Source organism: Phoca vitulina, unplaced genomic scaffold (genome assembly GCF_004348235.1).
Source record: "Phoca vitulina isolate PV1807 unplaced genomic scaffold, GSC_HSeal_1.0 scaffold41, whole genome shotgun sequence".
Classification (NCBI taxonomy): Eukaryota; Metazoa; Chordata; class Mammalia; order Carnivora; family Phocidae; genus Phoca; species Phoca vitulina.
In genome coordinates, this window is record NW_022589744.1 from 4,992,262 (window position 1) to 5,019,188 (window position 26,927).

Below are 26,927 nucleotides of genomic sequence, written 5' to 3' on the forward strand. Positions count from 1 at the left end.
TGAATTGACTGGAATGAAGGGTAACTAGACATATTAATAGAAATCCAGCCTGCCACTTCCTCTGCAATTTTAAAAGTAATGCCATTACAAAGCCCATTATTAGAAGCTTAATTGTGCATGATGTTGTGGAGGTTTGGGTTCTTCTGAAAACAGAGCCTGATACAAGAATTAGCCTGCAGGTAGTTTATGGGAGTGGGAGGGAGGGATTCTAGGAATCTGAAGTGAGGGAATGGGGAAAATGAACAAGGAAGGGAAAAGCCAATAAAGGGTACCTCGTGGACTGAGTTACTGCTGAGAGCAGGGGTGACTCCTTCCACTGAAGACCCTGGAGAATCTTTTAGAACACACCGTGGAATTATCCCACCAAGGAATGAGAATCTGGAGCATGTATCCATGAAATTCCATCCAGCTCCTTTCGATTGAGGGTACTCCGAAGGGGCATCTCTTCCTGCGTTTCCTGGCCACACCTACCCCTCTGCCTACTCCTGTACGTCCTCGCCGCGTGCCCTTCACTGTCTTTGGAGAAAGCTCAAGGTGGCAGAACTGAGTCACACCAATACCCATTCGGGGGGAATTGAGTATGAGTTCCTGCCTCAGCTGGGCTGTGATCAGACAGGTCAAAGAGATGTGCCCCAGGACACCGAAGCATCTAGAATTAAATGGAAAGAGTGAAAGTGGAATAGAAACATAGATGCATCTGTCTTTACACAATAGAGTCTTCCCTACATAACTGCACTAAAACTACTTTCAGAGATTTAGAAGCCCCAGATCATCAGACCACATGGGTTTATTCCCTGTCCTTTACAAGGCCCCGTAAAATGATAATGATAGAATACCAAAGACCTAAAACTACCACGGCAAAGAAAACCTAAGAGAGGACATCAGCACACAAGAGACTTAGACACATTTCTGGAAGCGGCTGAGATAGCCGGCATCTAGCTACACATGAAGATGACAGCTGAGGAAAGAGCCTGTCTTCCTCATAAAACCCAAGAGAGGCCCAGGACTCAGAAATGCCAGGAAGGAAGGGCAGCAAAAGAGAGATGTGAGCTTGAAAACAGGATTCACTTAAAGTCAGCATGTAGAGTAGGCGATTTCTCTCTACCACGAGCCCAGAATGGCCAGCTCGAGGCATTTATCCCCAGGCTGAGAGAAATGAAAGATCTGTCTGGGAGGAGTACAGGGAAGCTGGTGTGGAAAATGACGCCTTGGAGCCGAGCCCTCTGCTTTCCAGCATTTAGAGGGATCTGCATCCTCACAGCTTCCTCTGCTCTTGCTCGCCTTCAACCACATTGACCCCTTTAACATACCAGCTCCAGGCCTGTACACATACAGAGTTCCCAGTCTGATTTTATCTCTTTGATCTTGACCGTGAACAGAAAACCCTGCATCATCTGACATCTGAGGCATGCCTCAGAAGCCCAAAAAAGAAAAACTCAACAGATGACTCCAGAGAAAACAAGACACTTCAGGGAGCAAAAAGTAAATTTAAGGAAAGCAAAACTGAATACCAAGTCTGGTATTATAATCACAAAAGAAGAACAGACTGCTATGAAAATGTAACAATCAAAGGAATAAGAAAGGGCCTTGAAAATTAAAAATTGCTTTCATTATTTGCCAAAACTCATGTCAGGAACATCTCCCACAAGAGAGAACAAAAAGCAGAGACAAAAATATGAGTATAAAAATGCATTTTTAAAGGTGAGCTGTAGATGATTAAGCCATGATGCTCAATATTTAGCTGATGTTCAAGACACAGAAAATAGAATAGAGGAATTATTATCAATGTAATGAGAGTAGTGAAGTTCCCAAGGCTGAAGGATGTGCATCCTCACACTGAAAAGGCGAGTAAGTCTGCATCTGCACACATCAATAAAAGAGACCCTAAAACCTTCCAGAGAAAAAATGAGGCCCCCTACACAGGAACAAGATAGATGGGCATCCTGTGTCCAATAATGGTAAGATATAAACATGCCTTCATCAGAACAATGAAAGAGAAATTTTTTCAAACCAGGTTTCTATACATAAGTCAAAGTTCAGTCAGTCATGAGATTGGAGAAAGACATTGTACACGTGCAAAGATCTGGAAAGTTTATCTCCTGCATTTTTTGGGAAGTTGCTTGTAGATATTCTTCCTAAACTGAAGGAGTAAGCAAAGAGAGCTACAAATTCAAGGATTCAAGCAACAATGGATCCAAACAGGAGAGGAGGAAAGAGAAGTCCCAGAGACTGGCTGCACCGTGAGTCTAGAAAACATGTGCAGTCCAGATCAGAACAGATGTGTGGTGAAGGGAGGAAGAATCTAGATACTATCCATGAGAATTCTTAATAACATGAGGAGGCAATAAAAGCAGAAAATTCAAAGGTGATAAAAGAAAGTTAATTAGAAGCCTCAGGTGGGAGTGGGTGGGAGTGGGTGGGAGGGAGCTACTAGAAGCAAAATGTACTTACATAATATATTGTCTCATTGTGTTTTGAACAATAACTAGAGTCTATGTTTAAATTTCCCCTTTTGAAATCAATTTACATATAAAGCACAGGAAATTCATTCATGGTTATAGACATTACAAGAATGTTACCAACCTTAACAGAAGTACAAATAACAGAAATACAAACTAAGATAATCAAGGTTTTGAGAATGATTAGGTGAGGTGAAGTTTAGGCAATTCTAATATACTCATCGAATTAAGTGGAGAATGAAAAGAGGCCATCCATAATTGCTGGAAAAGTTGAATTATTTTATTGAAAGTTGTATTTTTAGTTTTGGGGGAAACCTCCTTACTGTTTTCCATAATGGCTGTACCAGTTTGCATGCCCACCAACAGTGCACAAGGGTTTTCTTTTCTTCACATCAAAAAACTAAAAATAGAACTATTATGTGATCTAACAATTCCACTTCTGGGTATATATTTGAAGGAAATAAGATCACTATCCTGAGATGTCTGCACCCCCATATTCATGGCATCATTATTTTCATTAGACAGGACATTGAAACAACCTAAGTGTCCATCAGTGAATGAATGGGTAAAGAAAATATGGTATACACACACACACACACACACACACACACACACACACACACACACACTGGAATACTATTCAGCCACAAAAAAGAAGAAAATCCTGCCACTTACAACAACGTGGATGGACTTTGAAGGCAATATGCTAAGTGAAATAAGTCAGGCAAAATCTTATTTATGTGTGAAATTTTAAAAAACCGAAACTCATAGAAGCAGAGAAGAGATGGTAGTTGCCAGAGGCAGGGGGTGGGGGTGGAGAAATTAGGTGAATATGGTCAAAAGGTACAGATTTCCAGTTATAATTAAGTCCTGAGGATGTAGTGTACAGCGTGGTGACTATAATTAGCAATATTGTACTGTATGTTCAAAAGTTTCTAAGAGAATAAATCTTAAAAGTTCTCATCACAAGAAAAAATACTGTACTTATGTGAGGTTGATGGATGTTAACTAAACTGATTGTGGTGATCATTTCACAATATATACACGTATCAAATCATTATCATGTATGCCTTCAACTTACACAAGGTTATATGTGATTATATCAGTAAAACTGGAAACAAGTTATAAAGGTAACCAGTAAAGAAACTGAAAATGGTGAAACAACTATATTTCAAAGATGGAGAAGGAGGGAGAGTGATGATGTAAGGAAGCTGAATCTTTATCTTTCATAGCAGGAAATAAATAGGTAGTGAAAAAATTAGTAATTAATGGAATATGTAAAGTATGAAGGTCGTTATCTGAAGAGGCAACAACACAACAGAAGGAACTAAATGTGTGGATTGGAGCTGGGAAGTCAAAAGCAGTAAAGTACTGTTTCCATGAAAAGCCCTTCTATCCCTTTTGGTTTGTTTGTTTATGAGTATTTAAAAATTTTAAAGAAACACTTGAGTGAAAAAATTTCATAAAGAAGACTTTTGTCAACACGAGGCCGGATTTGTCTTTTTCTGCTTTCACCTACTCTACTCTCGGTTTTCTGAGATGTTACACAGACATAGGTTCCTGAACAGTGTGGACAAATTCCTTATTAGTTCATTCCTAATGCACTTTTTCAGACAAATTAGGAGATATTCAGAAGACCTCTCCAACTTGTGTCTGATATTTTGGAATGCAGTTATCTGGCATCTTGCAAAACTGTTATGGTATCGTCATTACTATGTGCCTATAAGAATGGTCAGTAAGGTATTCCTGTCATTGGTGCAACAGAGGTATGTAAAAATACCTAAATACCTTTAGGGTTAGGAAGGCAAGGATAAGTATCAGTTGGAGCAATTACTGGGATGAATAACTCAAGACAGTACAGGGGAAACCTTATTTATACTCCAAGTGGTGGTTATAGATGCATTAAGTAAGAGTGACATGTTTTTCTGATGTCAAGGTGAAGAAGAGAACATAGGTGTAGTTTCATCAGTGTAGAGTATATCAGACGGCCCCCAAGATATATGGTAGTCGGTGTTGTAGTAAATGGAAAATATAAAATCTAAGTAGAAGAAGGACTCAGAACAATGCTCTGAGAAATAGACTGCATGAAATATTAGTGGAAATAAGTAGAAGACTGATTGAGGCAAGACTTTCTTAATAAATCATGAACATCTTGTTGAAAAGTAATTTCATGATGCCATAAAATTTGAGGTGAGAAGCAAAATATCAGACTTTAATAAAATGATACTATTTCAGTTAGGTAATTCACCAGTATATGGGAAATCACTCCACCTGGAAGAATCTAATGTGCTTTTTTCCACTAATGTTATTTTAGATTTCTTTAGAATTGATATGTTAGTTAAATCTTTTTTATTTATCCAGCTGGCAACTGTTTTTAAAATAAAATTAATAATAGTCATGAAAGATTTTAATTAATTTTTAGAAGTGCCCCAGTCACTGGAGTCTAAACTTCTGTGCAAATTTCTCTGAGTTCTAGGGCAAGCAGCTTTGATTAACTAAAGCACAGTGCTGTCCAATACGGCAGATGAGGAGAGTCAGAGATCCTGGGAGCCAATCCTGATTGCTACTTGCAAGATGTTTGCACTAAAATAGATACCTTAATACAATCTTTCAGAGCACCCATTTTATCATTTTTCATGGAAATGATAATACCTACATATTTATTATAAGGATTTCAAGTAAGTCTGTGAAGCTGCTTGTAAAATTTTGAAGAAAACGGAATACACACACACACACTAATTTTCTAAAATGTAGAATTGAAATGGAGAGGGTTATTTAAGTGATGTGGTTTGTATTATGCATAACATTTTAACATTTAATTAACAGCATCCACTTTATTATATACATTCGATTATAGTCCTATAGAACTGGGAAAAATTCTTTCTTTATGATGTATGAAATTGATGTAAGGTATATACCCACATTCAAGACATCTCTTACAATAAGAACGAACAAGCCTTTATATAATTTTCTGCTAATAAAAGTAGTATGTACTTTCTGATTTCTTTGATTACATTCTCAGTTTTAAGTTTCTGCCTCCTTATTGGCTACTTTGCTTTGGAATTGCATAGAATAAAATTATGGTCACAAACAGTTCTGTATCCATAGCAACATGCATTTCTGTTTCAATACTTTGCAGGTATTAATTTTCATTCTTATACTTTCTTAGGGTTTGCTGGTTGCTTTGGGGCATAGATGGCTCAATAAATGGCCTGAGGGAAAAAAAAAACCCAGTAATCTCAGTGCACTAGGACATGGCAGAGGGAGGAGACCGGGGGCTAGGCATTAATATGGACCATTAAGGTACTGGGAGGTCAGAAATTCAAGTAGGTTGGTTTTAGAATAATGAAGTCAGATCAAGAGGTCATGAAAAGAACCTTGAGAGTCCAGGTAGTTAAAACAAGAGATATAAAAGATGTAGTTACATAATGTCAAGAATTGAAGCACAGTAGATTTGGGAAACCAGTAGTAATCCTAATTTTGAAACATGTATAACATCAGGAATCCAAATTCCAGATTATGAAGCAAACAAGTATCAGTGATTGAGGGTAACAAAAAGGTTTCAGTCAGGCAAGTGCCCAAAGTTCATGGCCATGAGCCTATCTTGGAGGCAAGGTCTCTTTTGGCTAAAGCCCTCTTGGGTGTGCCCTTCCTTAGCAGGGAATGATCCAGTGAGTGAATGGGCAAGTGCGAGCTTGTGCTGGAGGTTAAATGGGAGAGCAAGAGGGAAGGGAGTTTCTGAAACTTTTAGATTAATAAAAAGGAAAACAATCTCGTAAATCATGAGTCTCCTATATGCCAGGTGACTTTGTTTAGTACACTAAGTACAACAGGCCACTAGAAGGCTACCAGTAGTTTAACAGGCATTGAAACTTGGTGAATACTGACTGGTGGACGGTACAGGTAGTTATATATAGCCAGAGCTTTTAATCACAGAATTGTTTTAGAAGAGCCCTGTGTTAAATTATGTAAAACATTTTTGTTAACAAAACTGTCAATCTTAAAATAAGTTTGATGTCTGTTAGTACTTAGTGAAAAAAATCAATTAACGTATTTATCAAAAATGGTAGGCTAATTGGAACACTTAATTTTTTTTGTTCATCTCTAAATTTACTTACAAGCATTTTTCTATAGGTTTTGAAAATCTGTTGGTATCATGATCTTGATCTAGACAGCCTTTGTGTTTTAGTTTGTCTTAAAAGTGTTTTAGACCCGTGTGCCTATAGTTAAGTGTATGAGTATCTAAGATGCATAACTTTACTTAGACTTCGTAACTGTCCAGTTTTACCAGATGTAAGAATATAACGTTGAAAAGAGTTTAACATGACATCTAGTGAGATAAATTCTTAAAAGTGATAGTCTAGGGGCTCCTGGGTGGCTCAACTGGTTGAACGTCTGACTTCTGATTTCAGGTCATGATCTCATGGGTCATGAGATGTAGCCCCACACTGGAGGGGTCCGCTCTCAGCAGGGAGTCTGCTTGAAGATTCTCTCCCTCTGTCCCTACCCCCACACGTGCTCTCTCTTTCTCTCTCTTTCTAAAATGAATAAAAATAGGTCTTTAAAAAAATAAAAACAGGGGCGCCTGGGTGGCTCAGTCAGCTAAGTAGCTGCCTCCGGCTCAGGTCATGACCCCGGAGTCCTGGGATCAAGCCCCTGCTCAGCAGGGAGTCTGCTTCTCCCTCTGCCTCTGCTCCTGCCCCCGCTCATGTGCTCTCTCTCCCTGGCTCACTCTCTCTCATAAATAAATAAAATCTTTAATAAATAAATAAATAAATAAAAACACATTTTAAAATGATGGTAGTTGAAATCCTTCTATAAATTAACTTGAAACCGTTATTTTTACATTATATCATTGTTACGAATCATGTTTCTAGTCTACATGCCACTTGTTATAGAACTATTTATACCTTTTCGGGGTGCCTAGGTGGCTCAGTTAAGTGTCTGCCTTCAGCTCAGGTCATGATCCTGGGGTCCTGGGATCGAGCCCCACGTCGGGCTCCCTGCTCAGTGGAGAGTCTGCTTCTCCTTCTCCCTCTGACCCTTTCCCCTGCTCATACTCTCATTCTCTCTCTTTCTTTCAAATGAATAAATAAAAAATCTTTTAAAAAAAGAACTATTTATACCTTTTGAATATACATTGAATATATTTAGGAACAACGTTTTTCTCTTACAGAGCCTTAGCTTAAAAAAATCACAAAAATGTTAACAAAAGTAATTTTAAAGTGAAATGGCTAATTTATTAAAAATTAACAATTATATATTTTATATTCGTGAGCAGAGGCAAGTGCTATCACCATGGATTTAGTTAGTGCATTTTTTTCTAGTTATATGCATTGGCTTTGCCCACAAAATATCTTTTTACATTAGGTAAATTCATTTTATGAATAGAGAAGTAAAGCAGCAAGTAACAGGTCATGAACAAAAATACAAGTTATTATAGTACTTTAAGTTAAAGTGTCTATATTTCATGGTATTGCTGTGTTGATATCAAAATCATCCAGGATGCTTTCCCAAGTAGGGTGGATTAAGAGAGAGGTAACCTCCCTCTCTTTTGCTAAACATAATACCAGTATTCTGACACCAAAGATATCTTGGGGAGGCCTACCTGGGCAATAAAGCTGTTCTTTATGGTCAAGTTGACTGGGGAGGATTCTGTGCTATTCTGCTGGGGAGATTTACCACCAAAGCCTTCATGACTTGAGAATGGATTTCCTAGATACTTATCTTGAACTTCTTTCAAAATCCCTAGAACTAGATCTATCAAGAATTTTATGCAGTTACTGAAAGGAATATTAAACTAGATATCCTCACTTGTAATCTGATGCTTGGGGGGAAAAAAGGCTGAAATGATAATATCATTTTTCAGATTATTGACTTATTTATATGTTTTTATTGCACACTCAATTTACAAATGCGGTTTACATGGTACTGACTTAAAACGTATCATGTGATCCTTCTATTAGTTTCTGCATATATTTAAAGAATTAGTTGCAGCAAGTGCACACAGGGCCTAAAAAAGTACCATAAGGGTAAGACAGGATGCACCATGTCCATTCTGAGACGGGGAGTCATGGAGTCGGCTGCAGCTTTCACAGGGGGTAGGACTCTTCTCTCTTTCATCAGCTCATTGTTAATCAAGTCAACTATTTCTGAATGTTCTAGATTTTCTTATGTTTAATTAAGCAGCCAAAACTTGTGAATACTTTGCTTTAGAAAAGTTATATGGTTGTTAGCATAGTAATCCGTGTTTTCTGAATGGCACTAGGATAATGTGTGTGCTCTTGTGACCTAAGTGTGTGTAGGATGTTTGGATAGACTGTCTAATGCAGAACTGGCAGAAAACCTAGGTCCAACTTTGTTTTCCCAGAACAGGGAAGTAAGTGGAGAGAGTATTGAAATCTGCTTTCCAATTACTTGAATGTCATTCTTTATAGAAGAAGGTTTCTAGTCAAGAAGAATTCAGCCTGAATTTTATTTTTCTTCCAAGGCCAAATAGGTTACCTGTCACTCCTGGAAACACTGTCGAGAAAGTAACTTTAAGTGTTTTTAGATGCTGCAGATAACATCTTCCCGACATGTAGTCCTCCTGTTGTTAGCCCTGACGTTGCACCAGAGTGAGTTGTGGGTAATACGTCTATTTGGCCTTTTTAATACTCATATTTTACATTCTCCAGATGAGATTATTAAAAGTGGTGTTTGAAAACAGTGTCTTTTAAAAAAATTTTTTTATTTAAATTCAATCTAGTTAACATATAATGTAGTATTAGTTTCAGGAGTAGAATTTAGTGATTCATCAATTGCATGGAATACCCAGGGCTCATTCCATCACGTGCCCTCCTTAATGCCCATCACCCAGTTACCCCATGCCCCCAACCCCCCTTCCCTCCAGCAACCCTCAGTTTGTTCCCTACAGTTAAGAGGCGCTTATGGTTTGTTTCCCTCTCTGTTTTCATCTTATTCTCTTTTTCCTTCACTTCTTCTTCCCTTTTTAGGGCCATCATTCTTTTTTTTTCTTTTTTTTTTAAAGATTTTATTTATTTGACAGAGAGAAACACACCGAGAGAGGGAACCACAAGCAGGGGGAGTGGGAGAGGGAGAAGCAGGCTTCCCACGGAGCAGGGAGCCTGATGCAGGACTCGATCCCAGGACCCCGGGATCATGACCTGAGCTGAAGGCAGATGCTTAACGACTGAGCCACCCAGGCGCACCTAGGGCCATCATTCTTAAGTGGAATGTTTCCACCCTTATAATTCCATTTGAGTCTAGAAAATATATAAAAATTTATATTTTGTGCTTCTGTTAATTATTTGTATAGTTTAATTTATAAAATAAATGCCCATATACAATCATTTTATGTCTAGTAGACATTTTTTTTTTTTTTTAAAGATTTTATTTATTTATTTGAGAGAGAGAGAGCACATGAGAGGGGGGAGGGTCAGAGGGAGAAGCAGACTCCCCGCCGAGCAGGGAGCCCGATGCGGGACTCGATCCCGGGACTCCAGGATCATGACCTGAGCCGAAGGCAGTCGCTTAACCAACTGAGCCACCCAGGCGCCCTGTCTAGTAGACATTTCATTTGCAAATTTCCAAAATAGACCAATGCGTTAGGAACCCTCTTATTTTCCTTTTAACTTAAACTAAGTTTTTTATTCACTTTCCTCAAGACCTATTTTCAAATAGATGGTTTGGGTGGTACTTTTAGAATAACACTAGAAATTTCAACATCAGTTATGAGTTTTTAGCAATATCGTCATTACTCACAGAAAAACAAATGCAGCCATAACGTTTGCCAGTTCGCGTGACTCATTACATGTTCTATTTCTTTTGAAGCTTTTTTTCTGCAGATAAACATGTAAATTACTGAGGGCTTTTCTTTTGTATTTTTACCCTTCTTCCTTTTTTTTTTTTTTTATTCTCCACATAGAACACTCCCTTCTTTTGCAAATAAAAATAATATTTCCTTTCTTAAATCCTTCATAATATAGTCCCAAACTGAATATTTGTTGGTCTGAAATTTTATCCAAATTAAAGTTTTCTTGCCTTTCCTATATGCTAAGCTGTGCCCTCTCTTTCGTCACATAATTTAGTAGTATCCTTGCAAACAACAGTACTGCATTTTATTTTAATTTTGTGTATAGAATTCCTTCCAGAGTTAAGCTAGTGTCTTGGAATTTGGAGGAATTCTAGCCCATCTATCTCTGCAAGTTGCAGAGGAGATATTTTCACTGAACCACAAGGTGGACTGATGATTTAATTTTTAGTTAGTAGATCTAATAACTGTAGAACAGGAGTCAAACACAAGTGTCCTTTAAATATACCAGACATGCATATTAGATGCCCAAGAAATTTTTGAATTATTTAAAGGTACATCTGCTGGCTCTTAGTTCTAAATATTTCTCCGTCATTTAAGGGATTTAAAACATATTTTCCATTTGATAGAACACTGGCGTTATGGTTCAAGAAATTTCTATTTGCAGCTTAGATGCAGCAGGTTAAAAATAGAAAATATGCTGTCCTAGGAATCTGAAGACCTGGTTTCTTACCCAGACTTTTATGTGACTACCCACATCCCTTAATATTCTTTTTTCTACTTTTATCAACTACCTGTCTTTCCCGTGGCATATGCAAGCACATTTTAAAAGCTTTAGCCCTATAAAAGTGCTATAAAATATAAACTTTTATTTTAAAAAATTACCTTACACATAAAATAATTTTATGGCTCATGGCTTAATTTGAAATTATTAGTTTCCAAAAAATGTTAAAAGGTATGTTATATGTCATATGATACAATTATATGGTAATATTAGCTTTCTGTTTCACTGTTTATATAAATTTCAGTTTTTAAATGACAATAAATATAAGATCTCATGTAAGATATACAGTTTTATGCACAATATAAATATACTCTCTAAAACAGATATATTAAACCTTTACAAACTATTATTTCTTACTGATCCAACAGTATTTTCCTAATATATTCTACTATTGACTTTTCAATACATATGCTGTCCCTCCTTGAATTGAATATCCACTATATATATTTTTTTCCAATTCTATGTATTTAATAAAATCTCAAATTCATATTTCATTCAGTGTATTCCTTTCATTAAAAAATGAAATGAGACATTTTATTTTGGTGGAGTGTAAGTTCTAGAAGAATAAGAGTCTGAAGTTTTGCTTCAGAAATAATGTAGACATAAGGAGTGATCAACAACCAAATATAACAGAAAGAAAGCTTTATCTATATTTGAATTTGTAAAATACAATAGTTGATACTTAAAATATATAATAATATAAACTAATAGTAAATGTATTATATACTAGATTATATATCATAACTAATAGTAATCTGTATTTTCAAACCTACTCATCAGGGTTTTTTCTTCTCAAAATTATTTTAAGAAAACAGCCATGGGTTTTTTCCTTATAAGCCGGCAGCTTCAACTCTGAAAGTTAATTTCCCAATATTTTCCTTTGACAAAGATCTCAGTGAAGTCTGAGGGACATATAATCGAGGACGAATTTTGGATGTGTTTACATAAAACACATTTAAATTAGGAAATATAGAAAAAATAAAGCTAAGTTATTCTGTAATAAACTCCTACTTATTAAAGCAAAAGGAAGAAGTAAGGAGAATTTAAATGTATATGTTCCATAAAAGTAAATAGCAGATAGCAAGGATTTTTTTTTCTGAAATTACTTCGAGGATATCCATCTGGTCACCATAGATTAACCCCAATCCCTTTATGCATATATGTTACTTTACAATGCTAATTGGTATTTATTATAATGACCTTGAATTATTTCATGGTCCTGTAGTATTTTCAAAATCTTCAAAGAAAGATTAAAGTATTATTATAAGTATATATGTAGCAACTTGCCCTCCTTAGTAGGGTGCACTCAGTTCTTTCATTACGTGATATTTGCAATGTGTTAATTGTCTGAAGTCTACCAGCCATGCAGACCAACTGCCATGGTGCTTCCTGTATGAGGTAAAATGAAAGGACCAAGTGAATAAAAGATGAAAAACATAACCTATCAATGCTGCTTTACTGCAGGATATAGGAGTGCTCTGACCTTTTCTGCATGATGTAGCCAGCCAAGAAAATAGATGGTCATTTCTTCAGATCTTTACCTTTCTGTGAGGTTTTCATTCCTGGGGCATTTATGTGTAACTTCCTTGAAATGATGAAGTTGCAGTGTTTTACTGCCCTGCCCTACACCCCGCAGAGATTAGCAGACACATCTCAGCCCTTCTACTCTATCCTCATAATTCCTGTAAGAAATACAGGCGTGGTTGAATTCTCTGTCCTTTTGCTCTTGAAGCCTGTATGAAGCAATTACAATAGCTAACCAAACGTTATCCTCTTCTATACCATTCTACTTCCTAATTCTAACCTCCATCACCAGCCAAAGAATGTCTAAGGAAGGCGTCAGAATGGTGTCAGGGCCCCTGTTCTTAGGGTCTTAACCTTTCATTGTGGGAGGAAATTTCCAGTGAGGAGGACGTTGGGAATTTGGACTGTTTCTCTTGAAATGGATTCCCAAACCATTTCCTCTGAGGATTCTACCTCCTTGATAAACCTTGTTATAAATGAGAACACAACTCTTCAGAAATGGACACTGAAGGCTCACTGGTAGATATGGCCTTCCAGCCCCTTAAAATATGATTTGGTGAGGTAATGGATGTTTAGATGCATGGACACACAGATGGACAACCAATGACTGACATAGCTGGCCAGAGAGCTATGAACCACTTACTAAGGATCAAAAGTCTTGAAAGACTTGAGACCTTTGTCAAAGCAAGAGTTCACATAGAGGTACTCATCATTCTATGAACACCTCTGCCTCAGACCATTCTGAATTCAAACCTTCCACCTTTTTATCATTTAGTTTCTTTTAAATCCTGTCTCTCCATATTGTCTGACCCTACCGCTGCCTGAGCCATGGCGTTCATTACACACCAGAACAGCGCTGAGTCGTGTTTAACTGTTGTATTTAATTCGTTAGGGACACTAATCATCTGTCATTATTTCCGGTACTTTTTTCTTCAAGAGACAAAAGCAGTGTTTTCTTACAAGGCTAAACTCTCTTTTATGCTAAAGTTTCCATGGAAGCTGTTTTACAATAGAAAATTCTATTGCATTTGATATTTATAAAATAGTGTTAGAAAATTAAAAGACTGTAATTTAAAATAGGGTGTTTTCTTTGAATCTATAAGCTTAAATCCAAATATTTATTTATCATGTCCAGCATAATGAAAAGAGAAATTATTTTGATGTTTTATATGACTTAATAAGTTTGGTGACCTTAATATTAAACATAAATAGCTAAAATGTATTCTAGAACTCATAATATATTGTTCTAAAAAAACCATATTAGTTTAAACTTTTTTACATAATAATGAAAGGTAAAAAATAATGAAGTAATGTGATATTCAAAGACATAAATGAAATCGAGGGTCCCCTGTGAAAAATCCAAAATAAGAAAAATTGTCATAGGATTATGCATTTCCATAATACAGATTATATTAAAAATAATTATTGTGTTAAATTTTAAGAAATTATTCTGTATTAGATGCATTCTCCTTGCCACGTAGGCATAAAACATCTGCACTATTTTTAAAAAGTTTTGTTGTATTGTGTCTTATACATACAAATAATATATGTCATAAATAATACTTAAGTACTAATGTACACAAACAAAATGAACATCACGAAATGACCACCCAAGTTAAGAATTAGAACACTGCTAAAACCATTGTGTCTAACCAGATGCTCCTTCCTTTCTGGAGCTCCCGATACCTGCCCCAGAGGCAACCTCTGGCCTTAATTGTGTGTTGATGGTTACAATTGACATATCAATGATTTTGGAATATTTTATCACCTCCTAACAAAAAAACACATTAACAGTCAGCCACTCTCCATTTTCTCCACAACACTCCAGCCCTAGGCAACCACTAATGTAAATTCTGTTCCTCCCGATTTTCTTGTTGGGGCTGTTTCTTATGAGTAGAATCATATGATATGTGGTCTTTCGTGACTGGCTTCTTTCGTTTGTGATATTTTCAAGGTTCATTCATGTCATAGCCTGTATTAGTTCTCCATTCCTTTTTTTTTTTTTTGCTGAATAATATATTTTATTTGTTCATTCATCAGTTGATGAGCAATTTGTTTCTACTTTTTGTTGTTATGAATAATGCTGCTATGAACATTCACATACAAGTGTTTGTGCAGAGATATATTTTATTTCTCTTGGGTATATACCTAGAAGTAGAGAGAATTGATTTTTGTCTGTTGTGGAAGATAGGGATCAGATTTCATTGTGTCCCATGTGAATAGCGTCTTGACTTAGGACAGTTTTTAAACTGATTCGTCATTGCCCCACTAAAGCACAATACCAGCTCTGTCCAATGTGACCTTGTTTCTAGGTTCACTATTATGTTCCATGAGTCAAGATGTTTCTATTCTTTATGATTATGCTGCACTGTATTAATTTCAGTCACATTATTCTAGGCCCTGATATGTGGTATGCAATGTCACACCACTTGTTCTTCTTTAGGAGTATCATGGTACTAGGCTCATCCTATACATTTTAGGTTCAGCTTGTCAAGTTTCTTGGAAGCTTTTGTGGAAATTTTAATTGGACTTGCATTGATGCTATAGATCAGTCTGCAGATAACTGATGGAGAGGCTTTCCATCACCATGATTTCTCTCTCAGTTATTTAGATCTTCTTTAATGTCTTTCAAAAAGGCTTATAATTTTTTCTTTAAAGTTTTGCACATCTTTTGGTAGACTTGTTTCTGAGACTCTTATTTTTGTCATAGTTATACACGATGTTTATAATTTTTTTGCTGGTGTATAAAAATTACAAGCAATTTTTAAACATAGATCTTTAATTCAAACACCTTTCTAAACTTTTTTTTTTAAGATTTTATTTATTTATTTGAGAGAGAGAGAGAGAGAGAGAGAGCGCGCGCACACGAAAGGGGGAGGGCCAGAGGGAGAAGCAGACTCCCCGCTGAGCAGGGAGCCCGATGCGGGACTCGATCCCGGGACTCCAGGATCATGACCTGAGCCGAAGGCAGTCGCTTAACCAACCGAGCCCCCCAGGTGCCCTCTAAACTCTTATTTCTAATAATTTGTACATTCATTTTTCATTTTCTCTATAGACAATCAGGACTGAAGACAGTTTGTTTTTGTTTTATTTTTTCTTGTCATATACTTATGAATACAAATAGTGGTAAGCATATTTTTTCTTCTTTCTGATTTTAAAAGGCAGTAGCTTCACAATAAATAATGAATAAAATTTGCTGAGCTTTTGGTAAATACCTTTCATCTCATTAAGAATGGTCTCTTCTATTCCTATATGGCTAAGAGTTTCTGTCATGGACTTTTTTCAAATGTTTTTCTGTTTATTGTGATAACTGTAAGGCTTTTTTCTTTTAACACATTAATAGAATAAATCATAGGTTATTTTTTACCATTACACCAACATTATGTCCCATCCAATTTTTAAATGATATATTATTGCCAACTTCAATTTGCTAGTGATTGTTGAGAGTGAGCAACCTGAAATTTTCTTTTTTCTTTTTTTTATTTTATTTTATTATTTTTTAAAGATTTTATTTATTTGACAGAGACACAGCGAAAGAGGGAACACAAGCAGGGGGAGTGGGAGAGGGAGAAGCAGGCTTCCCGTGGAGCAGGGAGCCCGATGCGGGGCTCGATCCCAGGACCCCGGGATCATGACCTGAGCCGAAGGCAGACGCTTAACGACTGAGCCACCCAGGCGCCCCTGAAATTTTCTTTTTTAGACATGTTTTTTAATTGATGTTATGCTAGCCTCACAAATTGAGTTGCTGAGTAATATTTTTTCTATTCCCTGAAAGAATTAATGTAAGAGTGAATTATTTGTTTCTTTTTTTAAATTTTTTTATTGTTATGTTAATCCCCATACATTACATCATTAGTTTTTGATGTAGTGTTCCATGATTCATTGTTTGTGCATAACACCCAGTGCTCCATGCAGAACGTGCCCTCTTTAATACCCGTCACCAGGCTAACCCATCCTCCCACCCTGTTTCTTAATAATTCGGTGGATCTGGCCAGTAGAGCCATCTGGGCTTTGTATTTCATTTCTGGAAAGATTTTTGACTACTATTTAAATTTTTCTAGTGGTTACGGGATGATTCACATTTTCCAATTTTTTTGGTAAATTTTTATAGTTTATGAATTTTTCCTTTTCATTTAAATTTGATATTGGCATTTATAGATTTTGAGAAATGTTAAACTTCCCTTGCATTCTCTACAACATGGCAATTACATATTTTATTGTATACATTACCAGACTTGGTTTGCTAATAATTTATTTAGGATTTTATGTCTGTGTTTATGAATGAGTTGGTATATAGTTTTTATTTCTCTTCCTATTCTTGTCATCCTTTGGTATCAATATTATGACTTCTGAAATAGTTTGAGAGTACATTTCTCTATTCTCTGTAAGAGATTATAAAAGACTAGAACGATCTATCTTCTGGGAAATTTTTTTAGAACTCACCTGGAAATTATCCAAGCTTGGTGTTTTCTTTGCAGGAAGATTTTTCACTATTCTTTCAATTTACTAATTAGATTGTTTATTTTATTTCTTATTTTTGGCAGTTTATATTTTCCTAGGAATCTATTTCACCTTGGTTCTCCAGTTATTGGCATAATATTTTTATGGTATGATCTTATCTTTTTAATCTGTGATGGATCTGTAGTATTTTTTTTAGTTTTAGTATTAGTTATTATCTCTTTTTTCCAGGTAATATTGCCACAGTTTTATTTTCAGCCCTAATATTGTTTATTTGTGCCTTCTTTCTTGTTTCCTTCATCAGTCTTACCAGAAATTGTTCTATCTTGCTAATTTCTTAAATTGTCCTTTTTTCATTAACAATTATACTTTTAAAAATGAATAGCATGTTGTGGCTACATATTTCCTTCACTTTAGTTCCATCCTTAAAGATTTGGTACAGAATATTTTCATAATCAATCATTTCTGAGAATTTTTATTTACATGTTATGAATTTACTTTTATTAAGAAATATGTTAACATCAATCAATTTAAAAGTCACAAAAATAGATATAGTAAAATATCTCCCATGCCCCCCTGACTGTTGGCACTAACTCCCCCATTACCATCTAAAAGAGTACAAATGTAAAAAAATAAAAAGTCTTGTGTCCTCTTCCAGAGATCAATTCTAAGTACTTTAATTTTTATCTTAATTTCATTTTGAAACATAGGTTATTATTTATTTATTTATTTATTTATTTATTTATTTATTTTAGAGAGAAAGTGTAGAGGGAGGGGCAAAGGGAGAGAGAGAGAGAGAATCTTAAGCAGGCTCCATGCCCGGTGCAGAGAGAGCCCAATGCAGGACTTGATCTCACGACCCGGAGATCATGATCTCAGTCAAAATCAAGAGTTGGACACTTAACCAAGTGAGCCACCCAGGCATTCCAAATCATGAGTTATTTAAAGTGTATGTTTAAAATTTTGAAGTAGAGGCACCTGGGTGGCTCAGTTGTTAAGCGTCTGCCTTCAGCTCGGGTCATGATCCCAGGGTCCTGGGATGGAGCCCCGCATCAGGCTCCCTGCTCGGCGGGAAGCCTGCTTCTCCCTCTCCCACTCCCCCTGCTTGTGTTCCCTCTCTCGCTGTGTCTCTCTCTGTCAAATAAATAAATAAAATCTTAAAATAAATAAAATAAAATAAAATAAAATAAAATTTTGAAGTATGTGGGGAATTATTTTGGTTTTGTTGTTACTGTTTTTGTCATGGTTCCTAATTTAATTGAATTCTTGTTGAAGAATATTTTTTTGATACCATCATTGTTTTTGCAATATGTTGACATTTAGGTCTCATGGTTTCGTGTGTGTGTGTGTGTATGTGAGAGAGAGAGAGTGTGTGAGATGAAATCTCCTACTAGAATGGTGGATTTTTCCATTTTCCCCTGTAGTTCCGTTAAATTTGTTGTATATATAATTTGAGCTTGTTTTATCACATATATGTAGTGTAGATTTATCTCTTTGATTAATGAAATTTTTAAAAATAATTATTTAATGATACTCTATTTTGAGAGTGTCTGGTTAATATTTTACTGGCATAACTTTTTCCATTTCCTTAGTTTCAATTTCTTCATGTCTTCAGTATGTCTCATTAAAAAAAATGGATGAATTTTAATTTATTTAGAAAATCTGAACTATCACACTCTTTTAAGTAGTAATTTTGGTCTGTTTACACTTGTTGTAATTATTAATAGACCTTACTTTTCCATCTTTCCTACTTTTTTCTATTCGTCTTTCTTGCCCTTATTTTTCAAATAGACTTTATTTTAAAAACATTTTTAGATTTATAGAAAAATTGAGAGGATAGTATAAAGAGCTCCCATATACCTTGCACCTAGTTTCCCCTATTATTAACATCTTTTATTAATATGATACATTGTTTACAATTATGCACCAGTATTGATATATCATCATTAACTAAAATCCGTACCTTATTCAGATTTGCTTAATTTTTACCCAATGTCATTTTTTTGTTCCAGGATCCCATCTAGGATATCACATTATATTTAGTTGTTATCTCTCCTGAGTCTCCTCTGCTATGACAGTTTGTCAGATTGTCCTTACCTTTGAGGACCTTGACAGTTTTGAGGAGTACCCATTCAGAATTTGTAAAATGCCCTTCGTTGTAATTTGGAATTCTTCTGCAAGGAAGATTTGTTTCTTCTCCCCCCTTTTATTAATTTATTACATCATCTATATGAGTATGTACTCATGGATATTTACTTTATTCTTTGGAATATATTCCAGTCCTTTTTTTCTCAAATTGTTCCAGTTTTGGCCATAGGGAGGTCTTTCAGTTGGTTCCTATATCAGCTGGTTCCTGTATTTAATATACTCTCATCAATGAACACTTCTTAGTGTTGCTAGCACAGCAAGATGTTCTGATTCATCTTATGTATTTCCTGCCCATTCTTGGAATCAGCCATTTGTCCAAGGGCCACTGGTTCCTTTTACTGGGGAATGGTACTAGAACCCAAAATCTGGGTGCTTGGTGTACTTGTTGCTACTGGGAAGTCATTTACCAAATGTATTCTTTGCCTGTTTTCAAGTTTTTCTCTTTGTCTTTTGTGTTTTGCCATTTCATTACCTAGTATATAGATGTGGAGCTTTTCCCTTCCTTCTTTCCTCTTTCCTTCCTTCCTTCCTTCCTTCCTTCCTTCCTTCCTTCCTCCCTTTTCTATCCTGGTTGATATTTATTCTGCTCACTATTTCTATGGATTCTTGCTTTTCCCGAGTTCTGGAAAATTCACAGTCATTTTTGCATATCCTCCCTGTCTTCTCTTCTCTTGTCCCCTCCTTCTGGAACTCTAGACATATATTAGATATTTTTGTTTCACCTTCCATAGCTTTAAACATCTCACTTACAGTTATTATCTTCTGATATTAATATGCTGCATTCTGAGTAATTTATTAAGATATCTCTTCTCTTCCATTACTTTTTGCTTCTGCTATGTTTAAACTGCCTTAACTCATCTATCTTTTATTCAAAAACCTTATTTTTGGAAATTATATATTTTTTTCTCAAATCTGGTAATTTTTGCTTAATCTCTTCTGATTTACTCATTTTGTGATTCCATCTTTTATTTTTAAAAATATTTAATACATGTTATTTTATCTTATTTTTCTGATAATTCTAATATTTGAAGTGCTTGCCAGTGGGAATCTGTTTCTGCTAACTCATACCAGTGGTGTTTTTTTTCTGGATTTAGTAATTTTTTTTATTATGAGCTCATTTTTGGTTTACCTTAATTTATGGAAAACTTGGAGACATTAAACTGAAGAAGCGTTCCTCCAGAGGGAATTTGTTTTAGCTTCAGGCAGGAGTAAATAACACTATGGACCTGGAACCACTTTTCCTATTCCAGGCTCTCTGACTTAATTCTGTGGAATCATGTTCAACTCCCATATTCCTTGCCCCTGAAGCTGCAGTGCTAATAAAGACATTTGTCCTCAAAGATACCTTGCCTTTTGGGCATGCTTACTGGTCATTATCCTATTTTTGGCACATGCAGTTTACATGTGTGTGACTTTTGTTTTATTTTGTTTTTCCCTTTGGATTTTTCTCTTACTTCCTATGAGCAAAGAGAGAAAACATTGTATTTTATACCGAACCTAGTTGTTTCATCTCATGAGGGCCTCTCAGAATATCTAACCTGCCACACTGCCTGAAGTAACTATCCTAAATCACCGATATTCCTTTCTCTTCCTTGCCTTCCACACACATGTAGTTGTTCAGCCCTTTTTAATTCTACTTCTAAAATTGTATGCCCGTCCATTCCCGTTTGCTGACCTTCCCATCCCTAGTGTCTCTAACCCATTATATATATTGCCTCCATGTTAGTCTTTCTTAATAGAAATTCAGTGCTATTTCTTGGCTTACTATCCCCACATACTCCTCTCCAGCATCTGATTGTCCTCCAGTGCCTTGATTTCCAACCCTTGTAGTTTAATATCTTCAATGTCTGCAGCAAATCTCTCTTTTCTGAATTTCCCCTATTCCTCTTTGACACTCTGTTTTTCTTCTTCCATGCAACTCATTCTTTCTATCTGAAATGTCCTATATTCATCCGTGTCCCCAAATGGTACTAATTTATCTATTAAGGTCCATCTCAGTTGCATTCAGTTTTATTCAGTTTTCCAGAATTCTTCCTAGCTCAAAGTAACTTCTCCCTCTTCTGAACTTTTATGGCACTTTGTCTTCTCTTGTGGCTTTATGGCTTTTGTGTGTGTGTGTGTATGTGTGTGTGTGTACAAGTGTGTGTAGCTTATATATTACAGTCTAAACTCTTTAGGGAAATTTTTTGTTCTAGAAGTCACTTATGGTGGCTTCCGCATCATAGATCCTAACAAATAGTAAATTATACATAATTATAAATTAAAGAGTAGCACATTGGAAATATTTCAGACATTGGTGATGATGTTGTAGCATAAGGCAGATTTTTCTTCCTTTTTTAGGCTGAATAATACTGCATTGTATGTAAAGACTCCATTTTGCGTATCCATTTATCTGTCAATGGACGTCTGGGTTGCTTCCATGCTTTCTGGTCTGTATGTTTTTACTGTATGAAATCAACTTGATTAAAAGTTGTCCGTATAGTGGGTCTTCTACAGATACAACCTTTATTAATTTGTGAAATTTCTTTGTAATTCTGCTCTTTTATATTAGTCAAATAGATGAAGCTTTCTAGGTCACTATTTATAATATTAAAGAAAAATGAACACATCTATTCCAGATTGATCTTGGCAGTTCCATCACTGTAGTTATCAGCACATGCTAAGGACTAAAATATTAAATACCCCAGGGAAGTCTTTGGCATTAAGTTCTTTCATTTAATGTTTATTTCTTCCATAATTAGTTGATACATTTTTCAGTATAGTTTTTCTGTTTGAAAACCATCACTGGACTAGAGCCAGTGTATAACAATGTGCTAGCAATTTAAAATGCCTTCCTTAAGTTATCATCACATTCCTAGTCAACTAATAAAAATATACAAAATTATGAAGTGCAGTAGTGGCAAGGGTGTGGAGAAACGGGTTCACATACCCACTGTTGTTCACACTGGAAATGGATTCATTGTTTCTGTAGAGCAATTTAGAAAAAAAGAAAGTTATTCTTATCTTTTAGCCAAATAATTTTGATAATATAATCTAAAAGCAAAATATCAGTGTAATTTATTCATAGATGTCTCATATGTAATAATGACTAATTGGAAATAAGACAAATATCCAAGAATAACATGATTGAGTAAATTACATATATTGCAATGATGAAGTATCAAAGAACCACTAAAAGTGACAAATACACTAACAAATGGGAATGAAGATGTAAAATTAGGTATAGGAAAAAGTAGAACAGTATCTAAACAGTGATTATATCATTAAAAATATTTGTATGTACATTGTCAAAGATTGAAATTCAATTTGGGGTGGTGTCAGTGGTTTTGGAAAGTTAACTTTTTTTGTTAATTTTTTATTTTTTATAAAGACATTATGACCTTGCAACTTTGGGATATAACTTTGTTCTAATCATAGTGAAAATTAGAGGTTAGAGGTACACAATAAGAATAGATTAATAAAATACAATAAATGTCATTCTTCATAAAAAAAATTCTTACTTCTCTGATACAGTATAATATGTGATAAAAATAAAGCTTTCAAATCAGACTGAATTTGGATAAAATCTTTGCATGTCTCTTTTTCTTGGACTACATGTCTTAGTCTGTTCTGGCTTCTATAACAAAATGCCACAGGCTGGGTGGCTTATAAATTCATTTGTCACAGTTCTGGAGGCTGGGAAGTCAAAGATCAAGGCATCAGCACGGTTGTATTCTGATGAGGACCCTCTTCTTGGTTCAGAACTAGCACCTTCTCACTGTGTCCTCACATGGTGAAAGGGACAAGGGATCTCTGAGTTTCTTTTGAAAAGGCACTAATTTCATTTTATAAAGGCACTAATTATATCCTAAAGGCCCAAGATGACCAGTGTCCTTAAAAGAAGAGGAAAATTTGGGCGCCTGGGTGGCTCAGTCGTTAAGCGTCTGCCTTCAGCTCGGGTCATGATCCCAGGGTCCTGGGATCGAGTCCCACATCGGGCTCCCTGCTCAGCGGGAAGCCTGCTTCTCCCTCTCCCACTCCCCCTGCTTGTGTTCCCTCTCTCGCTGTGTCTCTCTCTGTCAAATAAATAAATAAAATCTTTAAAAAAAAAGAAGAGGAAAATTTGGACCCAGAGACACAGACACACAAAGAAGCCATTTGAAGATGGAGCAGAGACTGGAGTGATGTGTCTATAAATCAAGGAACACCAAGGATTGCCAACAGACATCAGAAGCTAGAAGGGAGGCATGGACCAGATTCTCACTCTGAGCCTCCAGAAAGAATCAACCCTGCCAGCACCTTGATCTCAGACTACTAATCTCTAGAACCGTGAGAGAATAGATATCTGTTGCATTAAGCCACCCAGTTTATGGTACTTGTTATGGCAGTCTCAGGAAACTAATATGTCCCGTATGTTTGGGAATTAGGAAACCTGCTTCTAAATGGTTTATAAGTCAAAGCAGAAAATAATAAAGGAAGTTAAAAAATGTTTTGAGCTAAATGATCATGAAAATAGCATATATCTACACTTGAGAGATTAAACATATGTAAGAGTTGGAGGAGTATTTATAGTCTTAAGTTTATAAATGAGAAAAGAAGAAAGTATAAAAATAAGTGAGCTAAATACTGAAAAGAAGAAATCAGGAGGAGGAATATAAAATAAGCCCAAGAATGTAGAATGCAAGACATAATGAAATAAGAGCTGATATCAATGAAATAAAAGCAAAAATACCATAGCAAGTACTAGATGAATCTTAGGAACATAACATTGAATATTTGAAAAAGCAAGTTGCAGAAGAATACATGTAATATTCCACTTACATAGATATTTGAAAGAAGTAAAATTAAACATGTTATATATAGTAAAAAGGTTATAGGTAGAATTTATATCTAAGCTAGGAGGGAATGGCATGGGATGGGAGAATGAGTGGATGAGGGAAGGAAGGAAGGGAGGGGGGTTAGGAAGGAAGGAAGAAAGGAAGGAGTGAACTTGTATGTTTGTTAACCTTTTGCAGTTCTTCTTTTATGATTTTCCTATTCATATCCTTTGCCCATTTTTCCATTTTTAAAAACAAGGTTATTGCTGACATGGAGGCCCAAGTTCACAAGCTGAGAGAAGAGCTGATTCACGTGAACTCGCAGCGGAAACAGCAGCTGATAGAGCTTGGTCTTCTTCGCGAAGAGGAGAAGCAAAGGGCTGCAAGGGACCATGAGACCGCTGTCTACAAACTGAAGGCTGAGTCAGAAAAGATGAAGATGGAGCTGAAAAAGACTCATGCCGCTGAGACAGAGGTGACATTGGAAAAGGTGAGATATCCAGCTGGATTTGCGCAGACCACTGAAACCCATGTTTAGGCCCCACTGCTGCCATCCTTGTGTTTAATCTCTAAAAGGTGGCAAGCATAGAACTACTCCTGAAATTTACCAACTGTTCAAATGAGCAATTTAAGTGTCTTGCTATATGTTTAAGCACCACAAAAATAATCCAGGGAGTTAGGTGTCCTATTTTCCCTTGACGTCCATGGAAAGGATAGTGTGGAATATCCCATTCCATAGTGATTAGATGCACATTGTGATAAAGCAATGTAGAATATTGTCCAATATTGTACTGAGTAGGGATACTTGAGCTGTAGCCCCAAGTTTTCCTTGGTTAAGACTAGGTTTCAGATCTTTCTTCGGTTTTCTAATAGTCATTTCTAGATTTCAAAGTCTTTTGTAACAGTCTTGTGTAACATAAATGACATAGTTTCCCAGATTACTATTTCAGATTAAGGAAAGTTTCTTTAAAATTACATATTTTTGAAATATATGTCAATATAATGTTTACACATTTTGGGTTGAGTGATTTTCCAGGTATAATCTCAAATATTTGTTCTTTCATTGTTCTGGAAAGGTGGAAACATTTTAATTGGGAGTAAATGTGAATTGCTATTAATGATAGCAACTATAAATTACCTTTTGAGTTCCTTAAGACCAATCTAATCTTGAGATCAAGAAACTTGAAAAGGGTAATCTAAGAGTCTTCCAATTCTGCTTACTTTTTTTTTTTACCTTTTCTTCTTCATCTTTAAATGCTATGCCTTCATAGAGCATACAACACCATTCTAGGCACTGCTCCATTGGTTTTACATGGATTGTGATCCTAAGATGCTTCTTTTATAGTATCCTAATTTATTTGAGACTCAGATTTCAGCAGACTTTGCCCTTGGCAGCATAGCTCTGAACCCAGAAATAAATAGGAACAAGACTCCAAAGAAGCAGAAGTGAGCCTGGCTTCTTGGAGGAGCAGCAAGGAGGCTGATGTGGCAAAAAATGGTAACCAAGAAGGAGGAAGAGGAGGAGAAGGAGGTGATGAGGTTAGGGAAGAAACCTCAGGGGATGGACCTATGTCCTGTGGGTCTGTGTGGGTGCTTGAAAGGGTTTTGCTCTGACTCTCTGGGAGTAAGGCTTCACAGGTTTGCTCTGACTCTCTGGGAGTAAGGCTTCACAGGTTTTGAGCAGAGGAGTGGAATGCATTGATTCACATTTGAGTAGGATCTCTCTGTGCATGCTGAGAACAGACTGAATTGAGGGCAAAGAAAGAAGTAGGGAGACTAGTTGAAAGGCCATTGTGGGAATTTGGATGAGATGACTGAGGCTCGGGCCTGGGCAGCAGCAGGTAAAAACTGATGAGATTCGGATTAGGAAGGTGGATCTGACAGCGTCCACTGTTGATTTGGATGTGGGGTGGAAGAGAGAAAGAGGGGCATGCTGTTTAGCAGTCAAGGGAGATTCCAAGGTGACTTGCTGGAGCTGGTGGACCAATGGAATCAGCCTTTTGGCAGCCTAAGGAAGACTGCCAGAACAGTAGGCGGGGCTAGTGGGGGCATGTCCCAGTTGAGATGCCTTTTATACATCTAAGTGAGGATATTGGTGGTAATTCCATCAAAGCAATACAAAATAAGAATGTTTTGAAGCTAAAATATACAAAATTTCAGGAATTAGAAAAGTTCCTTATCCAGACAGTTTTACCCCTCTGACAATAGCAGATCAATGAGACTGATGGAGAGTGAAAGGGGTGTTACTGTATCCTATCTGGAGACTTTTTTTTTTTTTTTTTTGATTTATTTATTTATTTGAGGGAGAAAGAGCGCAAGCAAGGGGAGGGGCAGAGAGAGAGGGAGACAAGCATACTCCCCACTGAGCGAGGAGCCTGATTCAGGGGCTCCATGCCATGACCCCGAGATCATGACCTGAGGCAAAATCAAGTGTTGGACACTAACCGACTGAGCCACCCAGGTGCCCCTCTGTCTGGTGACTCTTACACACACCTTGCCTTGGCTCTATTTGTCTCTGCCAACAGTTCAAGGTAGTTCTGAGTAAATGTACTTAAACAGCACACATACCAGTGCACACTGATTTAAGAAAATTAGACATACCAAAGCCAGACTTATACAAGTTTTGCCTTAATTTTCTTGTGCTATATATTCACACTCCAAATGTTTCTTTTTAGTAGAAGATGAACCTTTTCAAATATAGGTTTATATGTGTTAAAATTAATTAGCAGGTTACAGATAATAAAAAAAATTAGAAACCATTAGTAATTCGTTTTCCAAACATTTCTGGAAGATCTTTTTTTTTTTTAAAGATGTTATTTATTTATTTGACAGAGAGATAGAGAGAGAGAGCACAAGTAGGCAGAGTGGCAGGCAGAGGGAGAGGGAGAAGCAGGCTCTCCTCTGAGAAGGGAGCCCGACATGGGGCTTGATCTCAGGACCTCGGG

General features: G+C 36.3%; 1 protein-coding gene across 4 annotated transcripts in view; it reads left to right on the forward strand.

Moving 5' to 3' along the window:
• Positions 1-26,927, forward strand: part of CEP112 (centrosomal protein 112) — a 475,433-nt gene that overhangs the window by 246,231 nt on the left and 202,275 nt on the right. For all 4 annotated transcript variants that reach the window (XR_004302419.1, XM_032429545.1, XM_032429547.1 and 1 more), the window contains exon 21: positions 24,242-24,472. Coding sequence is in view for 3 of the 4 variants with exons in the window: in XM_032429545.1 (XP_032285436.1) it covers positions 24,242-24,472 (231 nt within the window). In the remaining variant the exon portion in view is untranslated. The remainder of the gene's footprint in view (positions 1-24,241; positions 24,473-26,927) is intronic.